The 23538-nt window shown below is 37.7% G+C and overlaps 4 protein-coding genes across 4 annotated transcripts; 1 reads left to right on the plus strand and 3 right to left on the minus strand.

Moving 5' to 3' along the window:
• Positions 1-1817: 1817 nt before the first annotated feature.
• LOC114757963 (uncharacterized) lies at positions 1818-5858 on the minus strand. The gene is made up of 2 exons (XM_028946946.1): positions 4611-5858; positions 1818-4289 (listed from the first exon to the last, which is right to left on the minus strand). The coding sequence occupies exons 1-2, from the start codon at positions 5856-5858 to the stop codon at positions 1818-1820; spliced, it is 3720 nt and encodes a 1239-aa protein (XP_028802779.1).
• A 1137-nt stretch (positions 5859-6995) lies between these two features.
• LOC114757983 (mechanosensitive ion channel protein 2, chloroplastic) lies at positions 6996-13637 on the minus strand. The gene is made up of 13 exons (XM_028946967.1): positions 13482-13637; positions 12770-12984; positions 11917-12080; positions 11571-11694; positions 11369-11463; positions 11160-11273; positions 10516-10576; positions 9925-10074; positions 9721-9831; positions 9138-9305; positions 8930-9043; positions 8374-8430; positions 6996-7978 (listed from the first exon to the last, which is right to left on the minus strand). The coding sequence occupies exons 2-13, from the start codon at positions 12854-12856 to the stop codon at positions 7211-7213; spliced, it is 2013 nt and encodes a 670-aa protein (XP_028802800.1). The 5' UTR covers positions 12857-12984; positions 13482-13637; the 3' UTR covers positions 6996-7210.
• Positions 13638-14368: 731 nt separating this feature from the next.
• On the plus strand, positions 14369-16282 carry LOC114757985 (magnesium-dependent phosphatase 1). The gene is made up of 4 exons (XM_028946969.1): positions 14369-14569; positions 15305-15476; positions 15582-15698; positions 15915-16282. Exons 1-4 carry the CDS (start codon positions 14457-14459, stop codon positions 16026-16028), a joined length of 516 nt encoding a protein of 171 aa, XP_028802802.1. The 5' UTR covers positions 14369-14456; the 3' UTR covers positions 16029-16282.
• A 112-nt stretch (positions 16283-16394) lies between these two features.
• On the minus strand, positions 16395-20651 carry LOC114757984 (uncharacterized protein At4g38062). Its single transcript, XM_028946968.1, has 2 exons — positions 20531-20651; positions 16395-19532 (listed from the first exon to the last, which is right to left on the minus strand). Exon 2 carries the CDS (start codon positions 19496-19498, stop codon positions 16571-16573), a length of 2928 nt encoding a protein of 975 aa, XP_028802801.1. The 5' UTR covers positions 19499-19532; positions 20531-20651; the 3' UTR covers positions 16395-16570.
• Positions 20652-23538: the final 2887 nt, after the last annotated feature.

Genomic DNA, 23538 nt, shown 5'->3' on the forward strand with positions numbered 1-23538 from the left:
AATTAGAAGAAGAGAAAAAAGTTTACAAATGCTTACTAATTTTGGAGATAATTATCTTAATAACCTCTTATTAGATGCTCAAAAGAACTCTCTTAGGTAGAAATGTTTATGACTGATTAGAAGTTAACAAATCAAAAGGGTATATAAGGAATTAAAATATCATCTCTCGTCTCCCCTCCAAAAAACCCCACTTTTGGAGGGGAGGCTAGAAGGGAAGGGGAGGGGAGAAAAACCCCTCCCCTCTTAAAAAATATCTTAACCAAACGAGGGGAGGGGAGGAGCTCCCCTCCCCTTCTAAAAAATTATACCAGCCAAACAAGGGGAGGGGAGCAACTTCCCTCCCCTCCCCTCCGAAAACCCCGTACCAAACATAGTGTAAAAGATCATTTATTCTTTCCATAAATCTGCTGCTACCTTCTCCTCCTAGTAGCATCTCTTCCAACTTTCGAATAACAATCATGGAATCTGATTCAATGATCACTCTCTTATGGGGTATTTGCTTCAAAAGATCCATCCCAGTAAATAGCGCCCACAACTCAGCATCCTCCACACTGCATCTTCCCAATTTTTGAGCAAATCCTCCAATCCATCTGCCTTCATTGTCTCGAAAAACTCCTTCGCATCCAGCTATCCCGCCATTTTCACATACAGCACCATCAATATTCATTTTGATCCACCCTGTATCAGGTTTATTCCATTTGATCTGCATACACACCTCCTGTACTCCCTTCTCCTTCTTCTCTAATATCTCTCTAATTTCATTTACATACCTGTAAATTGCAGCCACAGGATCGCTTGGTCTCTCAAAATCAGTCTCAAATAAGCTACGGTTCCTCCATTGCCATAGAAACCAAACGGTTACAGCAAACACTATTTTCCAATCCCTCCAGACACCTCTTTTCCTGCTAAGGTTTGGATAAACCACTCATTCAGTGCCAGGTTGAAAAAAGTTTCCCATCTTCTACCTCCCAAGATCGCCCTCCATATCCACCTTGCTATCACACAGTCTCGGAGAACGTGGAGTGTGTCCTCCTCTTTTTCCCTACATAGAACGCAGATTGGGGAAGTATTTATCATTTTACTCCTCCGAACAGAGGTTAACAAACCCCCATTAGATGCAACCCACATGAATATTTGTATTCTCCTAGGCCCCCTCCATTCCCAGATCCTCTTCCAAACTAAGTTTGATCCTTCTCTATCAAATCCTTTCAGGTCGTTGTACATATCCGAAACTACGTATTTTCCATTAGCATTCCCCAACCATTTAATAGTATCATCAGGCTCATCCATTTTAAGAGGTGGCACAGTTTGTATTTTTTCAATAGTCTCCTCAGTCAAAAAATTTTTCAACAGTACCGTATTCCACTCACCATTTTCTGTAATAAAGTCTGCCACTTTTGCCTTTAGTTCTTCCTCATTCAGAGTTCTTATGCATTTCTCTTTTAAGGTCCCCATTTGTGTAAACCAGTTGTCTTCCCAGAACTTGATTCTCCTTCCATTTCCTACTTCCCAGCCAACATTTTCCACCATGTCCTTCCACAAACTGCCCAATCTCTTCCATATTGCTGAATCCCCCTTCTTCACAACACATTCTCTCCCCAGTTCTACTTTCCTTCCATATTTTGCATTAAGCACCTTCGACACCAACTTCTCAGGTTTTGCCATCATTTCCCAACCAGTCTTGCAAAGTAAAGCATCATTCATTGTTTTAAGGTCTTTGAGCCCATAACCTCCTGTCTCCTTGGGTCTACATAATCTATTCCACCCTAAAGCATGGAATTTTCTTTTCCCCCTTCTTCTCCCCATATAAATTCTCGCTATAACTTTTCTAATTGTTTGCAGACACCTTTTGGTATGTCTTCATGTAGCATATGATAAACAGGCATTTGTTGAGTAACAGATTGCACCAATGTCAACCTTCCAGCCAAGGATAGACTATTCCTCTTCCATCCACTGAGTTTCTTTTGCACTTTATCGATTATGAAATCAAAGTTTCTTCTTAGGTTTCTTCCCCTAACTACTTGGGCCCCCAAATATCTACCAATCCCTTCTGCTTTGCTGAAACCACATATATTAACAAGTTCATTCTGGTTTTCCTCGCTTACGTTCCTGGAGAAACATACAGTAGTCTTTTGAGGATTTATTTTTTGCCCAGACATCTCAGCAAATTTCTGCAAACATCTTGTCACCACCTCAACTTGATCCCTTTCAGCTTCACAAAAAAGCAACAAATCATCTGCAAACATCAAGTGGGGCACTTCCATCTTTTTCCTCCCTATCTTAATTGGTCTCCACTGTTTTGCTGTTACTGCATCTGCAATTATATGTGACAATTTTTCCATACCCATCACAAAAAGATAAGGTGACAAGGGGTCACCTTGTCTCACTCCTCTTGAAGGCAAAAACGAGGTGGACTTGGCTCCATTCCACAGAATCTGAAAACTAGTAGTATTCACGCACGCTTCAATAACCTCCAAAATCTTCCCATTTATTCCAATCTCGCCAAGAACTCTATATAGGAATTCCCAGCTCATCCTATCATATGCCTTCTCCAAATCAATTTTAATTGCCATGAAACCCTTCTTCCCACTCATTCTACTCATCAAATGATCAATTTCTTTAGCAATAATGATGTTTTCCTGTATACATCTCCCTGGTACAAAACTCGTCTGATAGGGAGAAACTATCTTACTTAAAATCGGTTTCAATCTGTTGACTAGGATTTTAGACAGCACCTTATACATTACTGTGCATAATGAAATTGGTCTCATCTGCGTTACCCTTTCAGGCTTTTCATTTTTTGGTATAAGTACTGTAAGTGTCTCGTTCACCTCTTTAATCTTGCAAGGATTCTCCCACATATTATGAATACTGCGTATAACATTTTTCCCCACTAATTCCCAGTTACTTTGATAGAAAGCAGCAGGAAATCCATCAATTCCAGGAGCTTTAAATGCCCCTATATTAAACATGGCCCTTCTTATCTCCTCCCTCCCTACATTCTTATTCAACCTATTTAAGCATTCCTGAGACACTGTCCCCCATCTTTGTTTTGTATCTACCCACCTTCTTCCTCCTACTTCCTTTGTAAACATATTAATGAAATAATTCCGGACCATTTCTATTAGCTCTATCTCGTTGTCAATCCACATCCCATATTCATCTTTTAACATTACAATCCTGTTTCTCCTCCTCCTGTTCAGAGTTTTTAAATGATAATAGTGTGTATTTCTGTCCCCATTTTCCATCCACTCCCCCCGAGATTTTTGGAACCAGAAAATCTCCTCTTGTAGCAGGAGTTCCATCAGTTCTTGCTGAAGCTCTTGGCTTAGTTCATCCAAAAACGGATTTCTGCTTTTACCCAAACTTTGCTGTATACCACCAATTCTTGCCAAAAGCTTATTCTTCCTCTTCCTCAAATCCCCAAACACCTCCTTATTCCAAACTCTCAAGGCTTCTTTCAAGCTTTCCAGTGCCTTAACCATCTCTTCTCCCTTATTCCATTTCTTCTCCATGAAGTTCTTAAAATCCGGATGCTTTAACCACATGGCTTCAAAACGAAACGGCCTCTCTACCCAAACAGTTTGTTGTCCGCTGAAGTTAAATAAAAGGGGATGATGATCCGAGTGAATTCTGGGAAGCACTCGTACAAACGCATTTGAGTAGGCATTCTGCCATTCCACATTGCACAAACCTCTGTCCAGTCTCTTAAACACCCTTTCCCTTCCTTCCCATTTAGGTCCCCTCCAAGTAAAAAACGGACCCACTGGATCTAAATCAATCAAAACATTCCTATGAATCCAATCACGAAACGCATTACATCTGTTAATATTAGCCCCCATGCCTCCGCTTTGCTCACTTAGAGAGGCAATATCATTAAAACCACCCCCTATGAGCCAAGGACCTTTCACCTCCTGTGCAATCACATTCCATTTATCCCATAATTCATTTCTCCTTACTCCCTGCGGGTTTGCATAGACTATGGTGCAGAAGCACACTAACGAGTTGCTTCTGTCAATTCTGACATGTAAGAATTCCTCACACTCCCAAAGAACTTCAACACTGAGGTTCTCCTCCTTCCAACAAAGCCAGATTCCACCAGTATACCCCCTTGCTTCCACTCTCACAGAGAAATTAAACCCCATTCTCTTCACAATATCTTTTACTTTGTTTCCACTCACCCTAGTTTCAACCAAAGCAAACAAATCCGGCTTATGTAATCTATTAATTTCTTTCACTGCTGCTATACTCTTATTACTTGCAGCTCCACGACAATTCCAAATTATCAACTTAATCATAATTATAAAGAAAGAGCATTACATCAACAGGATTTAATCCACCATGGATTCACCATCAATCACGTCAACAAAATTATCTACTTCAGGTATTGTATTACTTACCTACTCTCTCTGAGGCCCTCTGTCCACCTCGCTTGTGAGGAGACTTTCCTCTCCTGTAACCATCACCTGATCATCTCCATCTCGCATTGTAACTTGCTTCTCTTCCCTTTTCCATGGCTCATTATAGGGAACCATAGTCCCACTCTGATTCCTTTTAATGATTAACATATTTTTTCCATTTTCAATTCTGCTCTCTTTTTCATTTTCCACATTCGTTGCTCTGAAAATGATTCCTTCATTCCCTTTCTGTTGTGATTTATCTGTATTTCTTCGATGAGTCTCCTTACTCCTTCCACTTCTTGCATCCACTCTACTTCCATTAGTTATATCTTGCATTGGTGCCACCCCCTGTTCATTCTCCTCTTCCCTCTCGGTCTGCCTCTCAAGCACTGAGAAACGTGACGTCCCTGCAACACTCCCCACTTGGTTCTGCACCCTTCTACCCCTCCTACTTCTCTGTACCACTTTCCAGGGACCTTCCACCTCCATATCCTCCCTAGTATTTTGACTCTCATATCCGTCTTTTTTATCTGCCCTTTTACCTTCTTTGCAGTGATCTTTTACGTGCCCAAAACGGCCACAGCACAAGCACAAGAGTCCCATGCTTTCATACTCTATTTGCTTTGTCACTCCATCAATTGTATACTGGGGGATCAACGGCTGTTTAAGGTCAACTTCTACGCATATTCGAGCATACATTCCTCTTGCTCTTGTAGCCGTGCTTGTATCTACCCTCAACACCTTACCAATGGCACTTCCGACATTCCACAGAATCTTCTTATCGAAATACTTAAACGATAATCCCGGCAGTCTCACCCAAACAGCAATCTTAGTTATCTCTTCCATCAATGGTTCAAAATCAGACCTCCATCTCATCACACTCAGATAAGAATCAAATAGAGTCCATGGTCCGCCGGTTAAGGCGTTCATGTAGTCATCAACATCCTGAAAGCCAACCATATAGTAATCATTCTCAACATCTGATACTTTCACCTTCCCCCTTTTCCCCCATAGATGCAGCAGGTTTCTCTTCATGGCTGCCAGTGTCATTGTCTTCCCCACCAGTTTAACAACCAAAGTTTGCGAGAAAATCTCTCCTATCCTCCGATTCTCTTCAACCGACACTACTATATTCGACTTCTGCGGATTTGCTCTATCTATCCAGATGCCCTCGTTCAAATCTTCTAAGGCATCAAACCCAGTATCAACGGACTCCTCATCCTCCATTCTGAATAACCCTGCTCTCGACGTCGCACCACCTTCTTTCACAGAATCACGGTAAGAGCGTTTCCCCCCTTCCTCTCGGCTTTCCTGTTCCTTTCCGATTAGTCTAGGAAATTCTTCCTCGTTGAATGCTATCCCCGCTTTCCTCACCTTCTTCCTACTCCTCTCCAACGCATCCCTCTCCTCCGCCGTTGCCTCCGCCATCAACTGCGGCGGCCCTCCACAAGTCGTCATCAGCATACCTTTAGAAAACCCAGCTTTTCTTTCTTTAAATTTTGTATTTTGGACTGCATTTTTTTTTTAGTTTTCTATTAACTTATGTTTGGAGTGAATGTGGATTATTTCAAGTTATCTAGATCTCGTAGTATTTGGTCTCAAGATCTTACTTTGATGACTTCTGGAATACTACTGGTGACGCACTATGAGACACAATACTTTTTTTTTTTTGTCTACTCAGTTTACCGGAGTTTTGCTCCGATTACGTTTGGATCCAACCCGCGTCGCGCACCTGGTTGTAGTAGGTGAGTCTCCCAACGGAAATTTCTGCATACACTGAGACTCGAACTTGAAACTTCACTTAAACAATACCAAGTTGTTTACCACTTGGAGTAACTCTCATTGGTTTATGAGACACGATACTAGTTATTGTTTTGGAGATTCTTTCCCACTTCTTGCATCTTAAGAGGGATATTTGGACCCTTCGTGGTCTTCTGAGGTGGTTTGTGTCAGCTCTTCCATCCATTCCGCCCACGGGGGCAGGGGCCCAAAAAACCACTTTTCACAGTCTAGTCTTTCAACGCATCAGGCATGATAGCTTCAAGAGCGTGCTTAAAGAGTAATTTAGATAATACTACCTCCGGTCTTATTTATAAAACTTTATTTATAGATTACAAATAAAATCTTATAATTAGAACCGAAAATAATACTTACATCTAGCTTCTTATAAATATTATATCAAGTTTTTCAGTCGTATATGAAAATGTATCCTATTTCTTCTATGTAAGTTTAAAGATAAATGATGATATGAAAAAAAAAAAAAAAACCAGAACACATGACAAAATGGATTTAAAAAAAGTAGTTAAATATTTCTTATATTGACATAAACTTATTCACGCAACTATAAAGTATTTATAATTGTATTTTCAAAAATTTGATATATTTACATTGGATATATATTTTGCCCCCACAAATTATTATGTCTAGGCCTGCCACAGAATGCATATCTGATCCGATCACCGGATTAGACTAACTTTCGATCAGCAAACCGAGACAAAATATACCAGTATTTCAAACTATGTTCTCTATCCCCCCCAGCTCTTCTTCCCTTTTTTTGGGTTTTTTTTTGGGGGGGGGGGGTTGTACAACATAACAGCAACAATAAATCTTATTTCATTAGGTGGGGTTAATTATATGGAAAATTTTGTATTTATAGCTTCACAAAAATAAAGTTCCTTATATCATGATACCTTGGCTTGAGAGAATATGTACAACATATCTGGGTCGGTTTCTGGATGAAAATAACCATTGTACAGAAGCGAGCTAAAAGCTCCAAAACAATCAACTATAAAACATGGAGCACTTACAATCTATTTATCTTTCCCGTATTCAGCCGTTGAAGGTTTCTTTCCACCCTGCCATCCAGTCATCTCCTTTGCCTCTTTCTTGGAAGTCTCCATCCCCTCCTCAATAGGAAGGGTTCTCTTTGATCCCTCCAATGCAACACCAAGGACTATATTCTCTTCAACATCAGGCCTGGATGTAGGAGGCTGTTCAGCTGGTTTCCTTTCGCCTTGTTGTTTTGATGGTTTATCCAAAGGACGCCCATTATTTGAAGCTGAACACGACATTGTATTGTCAGAGTCGGTTAAATTTGCTTTAGAATTGGAAGCAGAGATATCTGGCAACCCAATATTTCCCTCAGTATTTGAATCTGATTTCGGTGGATCATCTTCACGTATGGTGGGATGAACTATAGATGACGTGGCATTTTCAGATTTTTCATTCACATCAGAGTTAGGCATCACAGCTTTGGCACCTGACTTGGAGTTTGAAGGAGTTTCTCTAACATTAGAGTCTGCAACCACTGTTGATCCAGCCTTGGCATCAGTCCTTGCAGAATGTTTGGTTTGTGTTCTATGGCTTCTGGTTTTATCATCAGAGTTGATTTTGTAAGGTGGCTCAATCAATAATAATGGACGGTTACGTCCTGTGCTAGCACCACCAACAAAAGAATCTGCGTAAGGTATGTTATCTAAGTCATCATCACTATATCTCTTTTGCAGAGTACGAACTGGTGTTGCAAGTCGAGCCCCATGATGACCAATGACTCTAAGAAGATCTAATAGTATAACTTCCTGTTTTGAAAGAAAAAGTATATCAATATTAACTGGAGTTGGATGATATTTCTATGAACGAAGAAACAGTATACTCATAAGAAGCTGGCTCCCCCCCCCCCCCGGGCGGGCCCGGGGGGGAAAAACTGCCAAAATATTAGCAAAACCTCAGCTACGTACGTAGTCATTATAGATAAACCCTCATTTAAATTTTGTTACACTCAAATGCATCATCGTCTTTTGACTTAATGATCTACTGATAACTGATAAGCAGACACAAGCCCTCAAAAACCTCGTGAGCTCAGGTCAGGTAAGATTTATAAAATTTATGTCTTCATTAGGACATAATCACATGCTATATTGGCAGACTGAAAGATAACAAGTCACACTCTTAACACAGAAAAAAGTATCCTTACCTTAACACGAAAATACTCTTCATGACGTGAGGTCTTGACAAAACAAGACACCAGAATCTGTGAAATGCATAGCAAAAGATGAGAAAATAAAGTACATACAGACAAGTAAAATATTGAATATGTATATCTAAATTGCAACAACATGAAGAGGAGGAGGGAATATAATTTCAATTATAAACATTGACAAGTACAGATATATTGAACTGGGCGTAAACACAGTCACTCATCCTCTATGAGGATATAACATTCAGATGTGTGCTGCACGTCCTTCGAATGACTTTTATTGATATTTGTCCATGTTCTTTTGTTGATTTTTGATTCTTAAAGGTGTTAATCACAAACGAGATCCAGAAGTACTATGGTCAAAGCACAGCTCAAAGTAGCACTTTCAAGTTTCAGAACAAACAAATGACCGCAGTACTTTATTGTTCAAGTGGCCATCATGTGCAGTGATGACCAACACACACACACACAGAATAATCTGATGTTTCCGAGATCATTGTCAGCCAAAGCACATAGAATCACTTTTAAGACATAGTGAGAACTCCATACTAACCGTAAGAGCTTGATTTTCAGGATTTATATCTTCTAGAAACACTCTCCTGTGCAGCCGCTGCTGCTCTACTTGAGGATTTTTGGCCAAAACTTTCCGCATGTCAGCAACAATGTTCTGTAGAGGCAATAAACACTCTGTTTCAGAAGGACAAACATAATAAACTTCATGGAGATGAAAGGCCTACTGATTTCAAGAAAGTGCAGCTCACGTTAATCTTGCTGACATCCAAATGACTGATGCATAAGTGGGTTTTGATCCTCCAATGCGTCTTCTGACTAAGGTTTCTCACAACACTCATTGTAAATTTGTGGTTTGGAACATGAACAGCCTCACGATTTTCACCTCTTATGATTGTTGGTGACCACCAACCAACATGCTGTGCAGCATTAAAATATCAGTGCCCAAAAAGGAGTCTTAAAAGAAGGAATCCAGAAGCACCAGAATATGTTTTAAACTTGTCTCGTTTTATTACATAGGAATTAAATGGCATGTATACAGTAAATTCCTTTGTGCAGAAGAGTTGTAACCACTGCAGTTATTATAATCCCTACCTTTAGGGATAGTTGTAGTTGTAATATTTGACTTGAGGCAGTAGTTGTAATTCCTACCTTTTAGGGATTAGTTTTTCATTTATTTGACTTAGATGGCTTTCTGATACAGCTTCTCTTGGCCATATATACGCTAGTGCAACATTTTTCCTTGATCAAGACAATATATTTGACCTTTTGTCAAGATATTTTGTTCATAATTCCTATATGTAAAAGGTTGCAACTGAACCCATTAACACAGACCTCTACAGTACCAGAGACTTCGTATCCTTCAATCTTTGTTTGGATCCATTCATTCACCACAAAAGGTCTAGTAGCGTGAATCATCAAGCTGGAAAGGAAGTTTGTAAAAATCTGAACACAGAACACTTAATATCAATATGTGCCACAATATTGTTGCTATCACCAAAAAGTGGGAGAATTAAAAGCAACAAATAAATCCCACACCTCACGACCAGCAAGAGTAAGCAAAACTGTCCCCAGACCTCCAGCAGTAAGCCATCTCTGGGTAGAGAAACCCAGCAATTCCATGAACAATGAAAAGGCGGCAATCCATACGGCAGAGTACACGGCTTTGCCAGCAAATTGGAATCCCATCTGACAAATGAAGACATCTCATTATATCCTTGACGTTAAACCAGAGCTAGTAATTCTTTGAGGGAAAACAAAATGAGGTCCAGCATTTGGCAAACATTATGTTTGAAAAACTGAGGTGCACGGGCCACTAGTCTCCACAAATGATAGGCATATGAATCTATGATATATAAAGCCACACATAAATTTTAGCATCCCAGTTTTACTCGGTTTTATTTTACAATAACAAATCCAAAGGATTGCCAATCTTCATCTGTTTCAGAAAAATCAACTGCAATCCAAAACCCAAAATATGACATCAATAGATTAATTTGGAAATCATGCTTCAACAGACAGTTATAATAGTGATTGAATTTAACACAGGTAGTAGAACTGAGTCGCTGTTATATTAACAATAATTTTACTACAAAGCTATTTGTGTTTTTCTTGAGCAAATATACATACATTTCTTGCCTCATTGGCATCAGCATTCTGAACAAAGAATCTCTGTGCTTGTTGAATCACACTGCATAAGAATATTGCATGTTTAGAACTTTAGATAAATTGAAGCAACCCATAGCAAGCTACAAGCACTATAACATCAGAAACAAATACCAGATTGATGAGCTCAAGCTGGCTTCATAAACATGTTTATTTAAAAGGTTAAGGCGCAAATTTGCCCCAAAAGTTTTCATTAAAGAGTGTTGGGCATTTGAAAGTTTTTTTGCATGCAAATTTACCTCGGAAGTTTAAAATCATAGCAATGTTGTCCCCTCCATTAACATTTTTAATCGCAATAGGCAATATTGGTATGATTTTAAAATTCCAAGGAAAATTTGCACCGGAGAACATTCTAGGTACCCAATACTCGTGAGAGAAAACTTCCAAGACAAATTTGCACTTGAACCCTTCTCTAAGGGACTAAAGTTAAACGGTCTGATAAAGCAATGACAAAGCAGCATGAGAAAAAAATATATGAGGTAACATAATTTTCCATTACAGTAAGCAAGATTCTACTCCTGGAAGGGATTGGTTGCAGTACTAACTTGAGTGATCAAAACTGTTAAATAGTTTCAGAAGATAATAAGAAAGACCAGGAAATAACAAACCTTGATAAACAATACGCGAATGAAAGTACAGTTGACAATGATCTTACAAAATTCAAAATCCTTTCCTTAACGATCTGGCTAGTTTCTGTAGGTAGAGCTACTGACTCCAAAGCTCTGCAATTCGCGTATTACGCATATTAAGAATAGTTGCATCGGAAGTAAATATAATGCAAACATAGGGTAGAGTTATTAAGTCATGACAATGAAACCTGCACATAAGTATAGCTCCAATCCATAACATTATTGGCCGAATATAAGAAGTTACTATATAATTTGTGCTGCTTTTCTTCCAATTGCTATCCCTCTGGAGAAAAATTCACAATAATAAACTCATATTAACAGACAGAAAGGCAGTCAAATATAAATGGAAGCAATAAATGTGAAAATGAAAAGTGCATAAATGCACCATACCCGAAGAAACAGTTTTCTTGTTAGAAATAGTAATGGGCTGACACCCCATATGGCAAATGTGATTACACCAACTGCTGGAATTAACTTTGCCATGACAGGATTACCTTGTAAAACATTACAGGACCTGCATAAAACATTATAGAAGGACTATTACAACAAATGAAAGAAAGACCTAGGAAAATGACTTACTTTAACTAGATTATGTCAGCAAAAAATGCAATTGAACACCAAAGCCAAGCTCCAGATGCAAAACAGGGGACTATAATAAATTATACACAGCAACAAGGAAGACGGATCGCTTAAATCTGTAGACAGACTAATGCTGACCAGAAAACACAAAATCTACCTTGTCATTGCTGCGGCGACCACCTTAACAACAGGTAGTTCACTTGGTTGGCCAGGTACTAGAAAAGAATGACACTTGAAAGACTGGGATTTGCATGATAAGGAGGGCATTGGCCTGTTTACATGGTGAGAGAGTTGAAGTCTCCTGCAATCTTGTTTCAGGAGCTGCAGTATGACACGGTATCAATGAGCTTTCTAATATATTTCAAACACTAATCAGAAGCACATAAGCAAACGATTTCTTGAAGGGTTTTAACCTTGAAAATAGCTATATGCTTAAAGCAATCTAAAACTACATATACACCCCAAAAGAAAAAAAGAAAAAAGCCCTGAATCCCTGATCTTCAATATAGAAGTTTACAGATATCCATTGCATTATTATCTGAAGATTCAACTATCAGTAAATCCAGGCTTTCTGAAACGGGAATTTCTCTTTACTGAATAATTTGTCCAGGGCACAGTAAAATCTACAAAAGATCTTATCATATGCCAGATGCTTATGAATAGAAAAAGATTTCCAGAAACTCTTAAATGAAATGAAAAACAAGGCATTCTATTAAATGAGAGTATCCAGAGAAAATGAACAGGGTGACATTTAGTTATAATGAACTACAAGAATGCTACATTTTCTTGCACGCCAATTTAAACTTTAGTAATAATAAGCAATAAGAGAGCATGACAACATTTTAAATAGAATAAACAGGGGGAAAAATGAAGGATAGGGACTAGACAGAAATGACTTGCTTCTTCCCAGCACCCTCTGTAAACCAGGAAGCAAGTGATATCAACACGAGACAAAATGCATATATAACGAACCATGAACAGAAACCACAAAAAAGGATAGTTTATGGTACCAAAGCTTGTTTATTGTAATTCCGGTTCCACTTCCTACGAGGTCCCAATCCACAGGACAATTGCAGAGTGCCGGGAAGAGCCATCATGGAATGAAAATGAATAGCCAGTAAGGTCTTGATAGCAGCCGATGAACCAAAAACAAGAGGTTGTCTGGACTTTGACCCAATTCAATACAGATGAAAGAGTTGATCTGATGATCTTCCAACTTCGTAACCTGCAGTAAAACTAATTTTTTGTGACCATCTGCTCGTTGAAGTTAAGGATAACAAACGTAGACATTTTCTTAATTCCGCAAAACAAATATATCTATTAATCAACCCCCCAAAAGAACAATTTCGCCTAAAAGGAAACCGCAAGGACTGTAAACCTCAGATATATGAAATCAGAAAAGCTCAACAACTAATTCGATATTAGCACTGTTAGAAATAGCGAAGCTTGTTGATCAAAAGCAAACCCTAATTACTGTATAAACATCATTATTTTAAGGAAAAACAGGGAAGCAATACATATTTATTTAAAATAAAAACTGTTGAATTTGCGGGGAAAGGTTTGACCTGGAGATGAGATGGAAGATCACAATACAGGAATCTTAGAAAAAGAAATGGAGATAGACATAGAACAAAAAGAATTGCAGGTATGGTTGAAAAAAAAATTGCAGGTATGCCACCAGTACTGAATTTAAAATATGAAAATAGAAGTGTTATGAATCACCAGATACAGAGCTTCGAACTTCGAAGCAATCAAAATTCACAATTCCAGTATGCTTTTGTGTTGCCATCCCCTTCGAGATGCCGCGGCACATCGACGAAGTTCTTCTGCTCCCTAACGTAATGTCATGCTCAGGGCATGCGCGCGAGGAATTCTCTCCCGGTCGCCATTAGGAAGGATTCCACGTGTACCGTGGTCCGTGCTGTGTCGTTTCAAACAGGCCTCTACACTTTTGTCTGTCCTGACCCAGAGGCATGAATAAATATAACCCAGAATTATGAAAATTATTTTTCGCATTGCTTTCTTTTATGAGTAACAAAACTAATAAAATCTTTAGTTCGATCGCTAGTTAGCCTCTTAGTTTTTCATTTTTAATATTTTTATTTTGAATTAGTTCATTTTATTTGTTAATTTTGCCGTAGTTTAACCGAATTCGTGTTTTTTAATGTATTATTCCAACCATATACATGTTTATTATTTAATAGGAAGAATTTCAAGAAAAAAAGGATTAAAATTAATAAATTTCAAATTAAGCTTGTTAAAAATATTTTAATAGATTTTTATAATATTAAATTTATAAATAATTTTAAACATTTTTTTGGAACCCTCCCTATGTATTATTATTATTTTTAAAGTTTTTGGTCAAATTATTTTTGAGTTCGTAAAAAGGAATACAAATGTATTATTGCGGACAAAAAAATGTATTCATACTTTTCTAATTATCCCCAGTAGAATAGAATATGTATATTTCACTATTTGGATGCCAAGTGTCTTAAGTTTAAGTGCCTTTCCGCGTAAGCCTAAAAAATATATTCTCTTCCTCTTCTTTTCTCCATTATTTCGATGCCATATTAAGTATTGACTATCGAGTGCCTTTCATATTGTTGACTCTGGTTCAAAAGCAGCGGCTTGGCTAGGCGAGTTACGTGGGGAACGAAGGCCTGAGCCAAGGCCTCAAAGAAGCTCGCCGAGGACGAGATGGGAGACGACGAGACTGTGAAGAAGGAGGCGCTGCAGATAATTGGACTTTTCCAGAATCTTCCCCGTCTTGTCGTCTTCGATCTCGATTACACACTTTGGCCTTTCTATTGGTATTTTCTCGCATATGCCCCTTTCAATTGATTTACTGTTATCATTCGACAAATTTCTGAACACCCCCCCCCCCAACCCCCGCCTGTATAGGTTAATTCACCGCACGGGCATGTAAGCAATTTTGTATTAAACAACAGAAGTTTACTCTTGGTTATTCTTGAAAAAGAAGTAAATTCAGTAGTGGACATTTTGCTATGGAATAGTTTCGTAGTTCAAGCCAATCTTGTCCTGTGAATCCCGTTATACCCTACGGATTTGGATCCTCTTAAAATGAAATTGGAAAGATATTTATGGTATTAATTGAGAGCGGTCTGTTGTCGAAATTAAATCATTATATGGTTCACAGGAAAAGGTCCAATTCTTTTTTTCACTTCCTGTAGAACTGACTCGGATCTGCTCAGCTTCTGCTCTCTGAGAATATTATAATTATGGAAAAGAATGGTAGAATACCAACTATTCACTATGATGTTCATGGACTTCAGGATTTTCCTTTATTTATTATGTCTTATGAGTTGTTCTTAGTTCTCATGTCCTGTGTTGAATATGTTGACTGGCTCATTCTTGGTCATCAAACTTTTGCAGCCCCTATCTCAAAGGTGTAATAGTATTAAACAAGTGCATATAGAATCTAGTGAAGGTGAAACACAGTCAGTTTTTTTTTAAAGATCATATACGATTTTGATTTAATGTGGTTTCAGCTGTTCACGGTATTAAGTTTCTTATTGTTTTGTCAGCGAGTGCTACTATGAAGATGACATCCCTTGCCTTTATCCACAAGCAAGGGGAATATTATGCGCACTTAAAGAGAAGGGAATAGATATGGCAGTTGCTTCTAGATCTCCAACTTCACATATAGCTAAAACATTTCTTGACAAGCTGGCTATCCAGTCTATGTTTGTGGCGCAGGTGAGCAAATGACATAGTTGCTTTGCATTGTCTCCATCTCCTTGGCAACATTATTCTCACCGTACGTCTTATTTGTCATTTATACATATGGATGTATTCTTGCAGGAAATTTTCTCCAGCTGGACTCATAAAACAGATCACTTTCAGAGAATTCATAGAAAAACCGGCGTTCCTTACAGTTCAATGCTATTCTTTGATGATGAGGATCGGAACATTGGAGCAGTAAATACTGTTCCTAACCTATCATTATGTTTTCTTTTGAATTTGCTTGTGAGGCAGTGAATCATTGTTCTGTTTTCAATTGTCAAATCATTGGGACATCTGTGTATTCGCTTGGAGTTCAAGAAAATGAAAGTTTTTTTTTCGTTTTTTAATAGAAAGACTTGATTCTACAGTAATGTTTATGAATCTCTTCTGATCCGTCTGATGTATTTGCAGGTTTCTAAAATGGGCGTGACGAGTATTCTGGTTGGCAACGGAGTAAACCTTGCAGCCTTGAGGAACGGATTGTCACAGTTTTCTCAAAGCTCAGGCTCATCAAGCGGTAGCTAATCAAATTAAAGTTGCATCAAGGCATCGAGCCTGTATTGTTCTAAATATAAAATTAGGTTTATCAGCGGAGGGATTCTGGTTGGAGCGATATTGGCTTTGGTGAACTTGTAATAATTTAACGTGATTCATTTGTAATCCCTTTCCAACATACAAATATGACAACATTGCATTTATTACTGGAAGATGACTAACAATGCTGGTAACAATTTTCTCTGCAAATACTTAGGTAAAATATGTAGCTTTTTTAACTCCGTGTAAATGGAGTTGTTACTGAGAGAGGTCATTGGAGTTCGTCTGAGAATTATTCATGTCCAGCCTCAGGAAAAAAGCTGATGAGCAGAAAAAATATTGGCTACTTTATTAAAGGAACTGGGAATAACTTGAGGAACAGTCGTTGAAAATTTAGAAGTTTCATACACAAGAAAATACACATCAATTGAATAGAGCATATACATCGTCATGCTTAAAAACCATGACATATATTTTCGGCAGAAGCCGCAAACAGACACAACGTCTATCTGGTAACTTTTCCCCAAGTCCTACTAATTGTTGAGCTCCTTAAATGGTGACCTTATATTAGAAACGACCTCCAATTTCTTCGTCGCCACAGGAGAACGCATATTAATATTCTCTTCTGTGAGAAATTCATCCTCCTTTGAAAAATTCATCCCTTGAGCAATGCTTCCCAACTTATCCATAAGTTGACTGTCTGCGGCTGAAAATTCACATATTTTTTCATCCAGTCTCGTGATGAAGCCTAACAAATTTTCCCTTTCTGACAACAATCTAGTGACGTTTTCAAGCAAATTTCTATTCTCCATCTTGAGTTTATGATATGAGGCATCTGAGCTTTTGAGCCTAGTCTCTATTTTATCAGTCAGCCCCTTCAATGTTAACTGTTTTATTTCCATTTCTGCTTCCATTTCCGACGCAAGTTGTTCAGTCCGGCTCCATCTTTCCTCCTGCAATTTCAGTTTCTGCTCAAGATTACTGATATCGTCTTCAAGTTCTGCTATCATCAACTTCCTCTCTTCATTTTCAAGAATAGCTATAATCTCAGCTGTTGTAATCTTATCACAAGCGTCCTGGACCAAATTAATCTCAGCCTGCTTCTCAGCAAGCTGTGAAGAGAAGGAGACCCAGGAGGTAGAGAATTGATGTCCCATTGAAGCCGCCTGATGCATGAGTTTCTCTAAATCTAACTTTTTCCGACGCTCCAACTCTCCTCTGCATGATTCCTGTTCCAGACAACGAAACCTTTTCTGGAGCTCCTCCAAAATTGTGTCTTTCTCTTCTATGAATTGGAGATGTCTCAACTTATCCGTCTCAGAAGACTCCGCAGTTTGCCCCCTTGCTGGAGAAGAAGTTTGTGACTGCCTTCTTTTTAGCTCTTCTTCCAGTAAGATAACCTGTTGCCGAAGATCAGCTAGTTTTGTCTCATTCTCTTGCAACTTATAAATCAAGTTATCTTTCTCTTGTTTGAGGGTTTCACCAAAATCTACTTGTGCTAGAAGTGAGTTTTCTAGTTCTTTACGTATCAAATGATTTTCTTCAAGATCATTCTTCAACTGTTCAACAATTGACGTCCACATTTGCAATTCATATTCCATTTCATTTACTTCATACGTTTTCTCGTCCAACTCAGTATTTGCTCTGTCCAAAGCATCAGAAACTCCTTGAAGCTTTTCTCTTGATTCACTTTCCATCTGCAAGGTCTTCTCTTTGAGGAGAAGTTGACACTTTGTGGACTCCTCTAGCATTTCCTTGTACCTATCGAGTTCATTTTGCAGTGAATGGAGCTGTTCCTTGGTGACATTCAAGGAATCAACCTCCTCCATGACGCGTGCTACCTTCTCACGTTCTTCATCGATCTCTTTCTGGGCCCTGATCAAAGCAGCATCCTTCATCTCCAACAAATTCATCAGTTTAGAACACTTCTCTTCTCTTTCTTTGTTAATTAAGTCCAGCTCTTTCTTCTTGTATTTCTGGGCTTCAATCAAAGCAGCATTTTTCATCTCCAACTGTTTCATCAGTTCAAAACATTTGTCTTCTCTGTCCTTGTTTATCAGGTCCATCTCCTCCTTATCATTGACCAGCTTCTTCTTAGCCTCAGAAATTCCCTGCTTAAGAACGAGCAGTGACAAAGACATCTCCTCCTTCAGCAAATCTAGCTCCAAAGTTAAAGAATCAGAATTTTTCAATTCCATTTTGAGCTCTTCCATTGCTGCTGTCTTATTTTCCAACTCCATCTTGAGCTCTTCCGCTGCTTCTTTCTTATCTTCCAATTCAGACCGATACCCATTCAGCTCTCCTGTCAATTTTTCTAGCTGCAACTTCCATTCAACTTCTTTAGCTTGTAGAGTTAAGGCGCACTCTCTATGAATGTTCTCCAAACTTCTGAGCTTAGATCGCAACTTAGACTGAGAATGTGAAGCTCCTGCTTCTTGAATATGAGCTTCCTGGAGTTCCTTCAGTGATACCCTCAATTCTTTATTTTCTTGCTCCAGCTTCTGAATGTTGTATTTTAATTCTTTACAGTGTGCTTCTTTTGTTTTCAATGAATATCTCATATCTCCAGTATCTTTGTCCCGCTGAGAGTTGAATTGGTCCAGTTCGAACCTAGCATTCTCATAGTCACTGCTGACATTCTCAAAACGTTCTTTATAATCAGTAAGTTGAACTTCAAGGCGTTTTCTCCGGCTTTCTTCATGAGCAAGGGCATGGCTACACATCTGCAACTGGTTTTGCAGATTCTCCGATATTCTGGTCTGAGAATCTAACTTCATCTGCAGTGAAGAAATCTCATCAAGCAACGATGACTTTTTCAACTCCCACTCCTTCTTACTTGACCTGAACTGTTCTCGAAGCTTCTCGTGTGCTTCTTCTAAATGTTTGAACTGCTCCTTCTTCCATTTCAATTGTTCTGCCACCTTCCTGTTTTCATCCTCCAAGTTCTGTAATATGTCATCACTTTTTCTACGCTCTTCGGATGCTTCTGATTTTTTCTCTACTTCCAAACACTTCTTAGAAGCTGAAAGACAACCTTTCAGGCTTTCAATCTCTTGTTTGTACGCATGAATCTGCTGATCTTGATTCTCCGCCTTCTCAACTGCCTCCTCTAACGCCAATACCAACCCTTTCTTCTCATCTTCCCATTTTTTCAATTTTTTGTCACAATCCCCTCTAAGTTTATCGTTCGCAGCACTGAGATGTTTGATGATGGATTCTTTTTTATTCAAATCCCCCTGGAGATCTTCACAGTTCTGCTTTACCACAATGATTTCATCTTCCTTTCGAATCAGCTCCTGCTCCAGTTTCTCGTTTTTGAGCTTTGCTTCCCGTATCTGATTGACCTGTGCATTTTGGAATCGCTTCAAGTTCTCAAGTGAATCTGTCTTGCTTCTTAGTTCTGCCTTGAGTGTCTCAATCTCAGCTTTAGCGTCATCAAGCTCTTCATAAGCCTTGTCCATGCCTTGTATTTCACATATGTGACTTTCAAAGCACCTGATCATTTAGAAGCAATACAAAGTCACGAACTAACACAAGGAGTGTCATGTCCCTGATTCAACGTGCCAAAACCAGAAACCACTGCAGAACAAGTGATAATAGGAGCAGGAACGCAGACTTGCCGTTTCACTTGACTTAGACTAGCTCATTATGTATCCTTTCGGGCTCCGCATGTTAAAACTTAGAAGTCAGAACAGCCTTAATATACTCCTTCCGGTCCTAAATGTAAGACACATTTTGTAGTGTCTTGCATTTGGGACTGGAGGAGTGTGTGTGTATATATATATATGGACAGGATAAGGGCAAGACTAGATACCATCATTTTTAAGTATTTTCTGGAAAAACCATATCATCGCTATTTGGAGTTGGCTTCCATACACATGGTAAGGAAGCCACTAATTGCCGATTATGTGGAGTCTTATATTAAGGACCAGAGGAGTATAATGATATAATAATATTATCTTATGTGACTAAATCCCCCTTGGCATGCGGCTCCTTTTTACCGAGACTACCCAGAGTTTAGAGAACGAAAACGGTTATAACAGTTCGAACTCCAAACTGTAAATTTCATTTACGACACTAGTCGCTTGGATTCTGAAAAAAATTTCTATACTGATAGTGTCATTCCCAGTTCGGAGTTGTTCAGCCATTACATATTGTCAGCTTTCAATTTCCTCTTTCTTTTTATGCGCATCCCTTTTTGTTTTCATAATTTGTCCTCTCAAAGCAAATGGATTTTCAATTTTCTCTACAGTATGCTTAATAATTTCAATTAACAAATCATGTCCTCAAAATTTTACCATAACGACCCAGAAGGAAGCTGACATTAATTTTTCCGACCCGAACAAAAACTTTCATTATTATAACAAGGGTGAAAAGGAAAAATACTGGTTTCAGGCAAAGAAAAAGATAATGATCATAACTTCAACAGCGAAGTATTCATGCTAGAAACTGAATTTCTTAACCAAGCTAGTTTAAGAAACCAAGAAATGCACCTGATTTGGAGAATGAAAACGCAGAAAATGTCGAAGACTCAGCGGAGGTGTGGCGCAATTTGCTCCGTGAAGAAGGTAGGTGGAAATCGGAGAAGAGAGGAATGAGAGAGTGGTGGAGAAGAAGATAACCGTTAAACTTAGACGTGCTTTAGATTTGAAATGGTGTGGAACTGAGATGACTTTTCTTTTAACCCTGATCGCTTTGGATTCGTCATCAACCGCTTTACCCATGCGAAATCCGGTAGTTATGATGTTTTTTAAAAGGAGAACTAGCCGTTGGTTTTTTTGTTCTGTTTTGTTTTGGTTTTTTTAAATATCTGTTGGGATGTGGCAGTGGAGAAGCAGTCAGTCGCCGATGCGGCTCCAAATGGGCCCTCTAATTCTGAGTGTTGGCCCAATTCGTTGAGATTTGTTGGGCTAATTTCTACAACTTAAATTTGAGATCAGAGATTTTAACTCTAAAATTTAATTTTTTTCGTAAAATTCGAAACAAATATTTTGATTCATAAAATTTGAATTTATTTTAGGTTTTTATTAGTTTTGACTAAAAAAATATCTGAATTAATTTTTAAATAGAATTGGATACTTTTAAATAGAATTAGAGAATATAAACTTCTAAATAGAATGAGAGAGTATAATTTAATCTTCTTATTATTATCCTTTTTTTTTTTTATTGAAAGGCATGAACTATACATCAGAAGAGGACCTTGGTTCCCTTTTCCCCCTTGCCTCAAGTGGAACACTGTTCAGAAAACCGTGTCAAGGAGAAAATGGCCAAAAATCACATTGGCTGAGTAAAAATGGCCAAAAATGAAATTTATGTTTTGGTCACAGCCTAACATGAAGTTTGGTAGAGCGAAGTTAAAATTAAAACGGGAGAAGTGAATGTGGACTAGTCTGTTTATTATACTACCTCGGCCTTCTAATATATTTGTTTTGACTTTTATTTTGATTCTAAATATAACATCTAGTTCGTTTTATCTCTTATATTTATCTATTTTTTTAAAAATAATCTTTGTAATAATGATAGTTTTGACCAATATATTTGATTAGTAAGGATATTTTAGAAAAAAAAATACATATTTATTAAAAATAACTAATTTAACTAATTTTTTTAATCTGCTCAAATTAATCAAATAACTTTTATATTAAGTACCGCAGGTAATAATAATTTTCTCTCGTTTTAATAAATTTTTTGAAAATAAAGACAGAAAAAAAACACGACGCTGAAAGAAAAGGATAGTTAAGGGGTTGTCTAGAAAAAAATTTTGGTCCTTATTTATTAGAGGTAAACAGAGTCATTGATGAATTTTTTTTTCTAGTTTATCCCTAATTACAAATTATTATTATTTACGTAAATAATTTTTCATTGGCTTCTCAAAATTTATTACAAGAATAGGCTTGGAAAATTTTATACTAAACTCATTTACTGATATAAATATTATTTTTCAGTCGGTGCGAATTGGCTTGTTAGATCTTTTATAATAAGAACTAGTGGGAGTGTCCGATACTAAAAGTCTTTTGGTTTTTGACGCAAAATTCTTCCTATGGTTAGTGGGGTAACTTTTTTGTAATTTATGATTGTCCGGCTTCTTCCAGCAAACGCAGGTAACTCCAACCGCACACGTGGCAATTTGTAGTGAGATAAAACAAAATGGATGGTGGGGTAGTCAATTGTAAAGTGGGGAAATTGAGATGACCATTTCTAAGGAAGGCGTAGCAACCACAACACAGATAACGCCACAGCCACTTTTGGAATTTGCGAGACAAGACGCTTGGTCTCTCTCTTTCAACGACCCGCCGCAATCATTGAACAAAACGCAAGCCACCCTTCCCCACCACTACCACCGGCGCCCCAAATTGCCTTTCACTCCAGTGCGTCAATTCATATACGCTTTGTTTGCAAAGCTTAATTAATTAATTTGAGAAAATTAAAGATATTAATTAAATTAATTAATGTGATAAATTTTTTTATAAATACTTTAAGCATATTCTTTCATTCTCTTCCTTCTTCTCTTACTTATTATTACTGGGAGAATATTAATACTAATATTTAAAAGTAGGACTAACAGAGATACTTTGGATTAAAATTATAAATTTGAGAACAAAATAAATCAAGATATTACATTTAGAGTCAAATTAAATATTTTTGTCTAGCTCTTATAGATGTAAAAGTGAAAGCAATATCTCTTTTTAAGGCTTTTTAAAACATAAAATTATACATCATAATTAAAATTACGATACTAAACACTACTAAAAAAAACAATTTTAAGATATTGGACACCACTTTATCCGAACAAGAACTCAATAAATTAGCGATGGTGGTCGAATTGAATGCTGGGGTTCATAAAAAGCCAGTTTACGTACAAACATAAAACTATACAAGGAACAAGATGCAAGGATAGTGGAAGGGCCAGAGAGACTGAGCTATGCCTACACGGCTATGTATAGCTTTCGAAAGGCACAGAAATGGCCAGCAATAAAGCCTGAGGACAGAAAACAAGTGGCAAGAGAATGAGTGAAAGGAGCAAAACAACGGATTTTATTTGTTGATTATGGTCTCTCTCTTTTTTTTTTTGGGGCCTGAAATTATGGGGTGCTGTTGAATGATGATGTCCTTTGTGCTTGTTAAAATGAGCCGCCAATCATGCAAACCAAAAGATAAAAGCCAATCAAAACCTTTTTTTTAGCTCCTATTCAATTATGCATAGCTCTTTTAGTATTTATCCAATTCTACTTGTGAACCACTTTTAAAATTTTTATTATAAGTAACAAACATGCTCTAATAATTTTATTTATAAGTCATTTTTAATATGTTTCGTTTAGATCAAAAAAAGCATTAAACCGTCTTAACTTTATTTTAAATTCAACATCTTTTTAACTTTGTCTCTATTTAATACTATTCCAGTCCTAAATATAAGACCTGTTTTGACTACCGGAGTAGTATGTATTATATCTTATAAAAACAAAACCAACACAATAATAAAACTGTACATTTATATGAAAAT

Source organism: Neltuma alba, unplaced genomic scaffold, assembly GCF_004799145.2.
Source record: "Neltuma alba isolate B1F8T4 unplaced genomic scaffold, ASM479914v2 tig00010659_pilon, whole genome shotgun sequence".
NCBI classification, from domain to species: domain Eukaryota; kingdom Viridiplantae; phylum Streptophyta; class Magnoliopsida; order Fabales; family Fabaceae; genus Neltuma; species Neltuma alba.

Bases quoted from the DNA above. Each gene is read 5' to 3' on its own strand.
- LOC114757983 (XM_028946967.1), bottom strand. From the start codon at position 12,856: ATGATGGCTCTTCCCGGCACTCTGCAATTGTCCTGTGGATTGGGACCT. The intron at 12,081-12,769 runs GTACCATAAACT...GTCATACTGCAG, and splicing joins ATTACAATAAACAAGCTTTG to CTCCTGAAACAAGATTGCAG. The intron at 11,274-11,368 runs GTTTCATTGTCA...CGCGAATTGCAG, and splicing joins GGAGCTATACTTATGTGCAG to AGCTTTGGAGTCAGTAGCTC.
- LOC114757985 (XM_028946969.1), top strand. From the start codon at position 14,457: ATGGGAGACGACGAGACTGTGAAGAAGGAGGCGCTGCAGATAATTGGA. The intron at 15,477-15,581 runs GTGAGCAAATGA...GTATTCTTGCAG, and splicing joins AGTCTATGTTTGTGGCGCAG to GAAATTTTCTCCAGCTGGAC. The intron at 15,699-15,914 runs GTAAATACTGTT...ATGTATTTGCAG, and splicing joins AGGATCGGAACATTGGAGCA to GTTTCTAAAATGGGCGTGAC.
- LOC114757984 (XM_028946968.1), bottom strand. From the start codon at position 19,498: ATGGACAAGGCTTATGAAGAGCTTGATGACGCTAAAGCTGAGATTGAG.
- LOC114757963 (XM_028946946.1), bottom strand. From the start codon at position 5,858: ATGACGACTTGTGGAGGGCCGCCGCAGTTGATGGCGGAGGCAACGGCG. The intron at 4,290-4,610 runs GTGGAAAATGAA...ATTATGATTAAG, and splicing joins TCATTTTCAGAGCAACGAAT to TTGATAATTTGGAATTGTCG.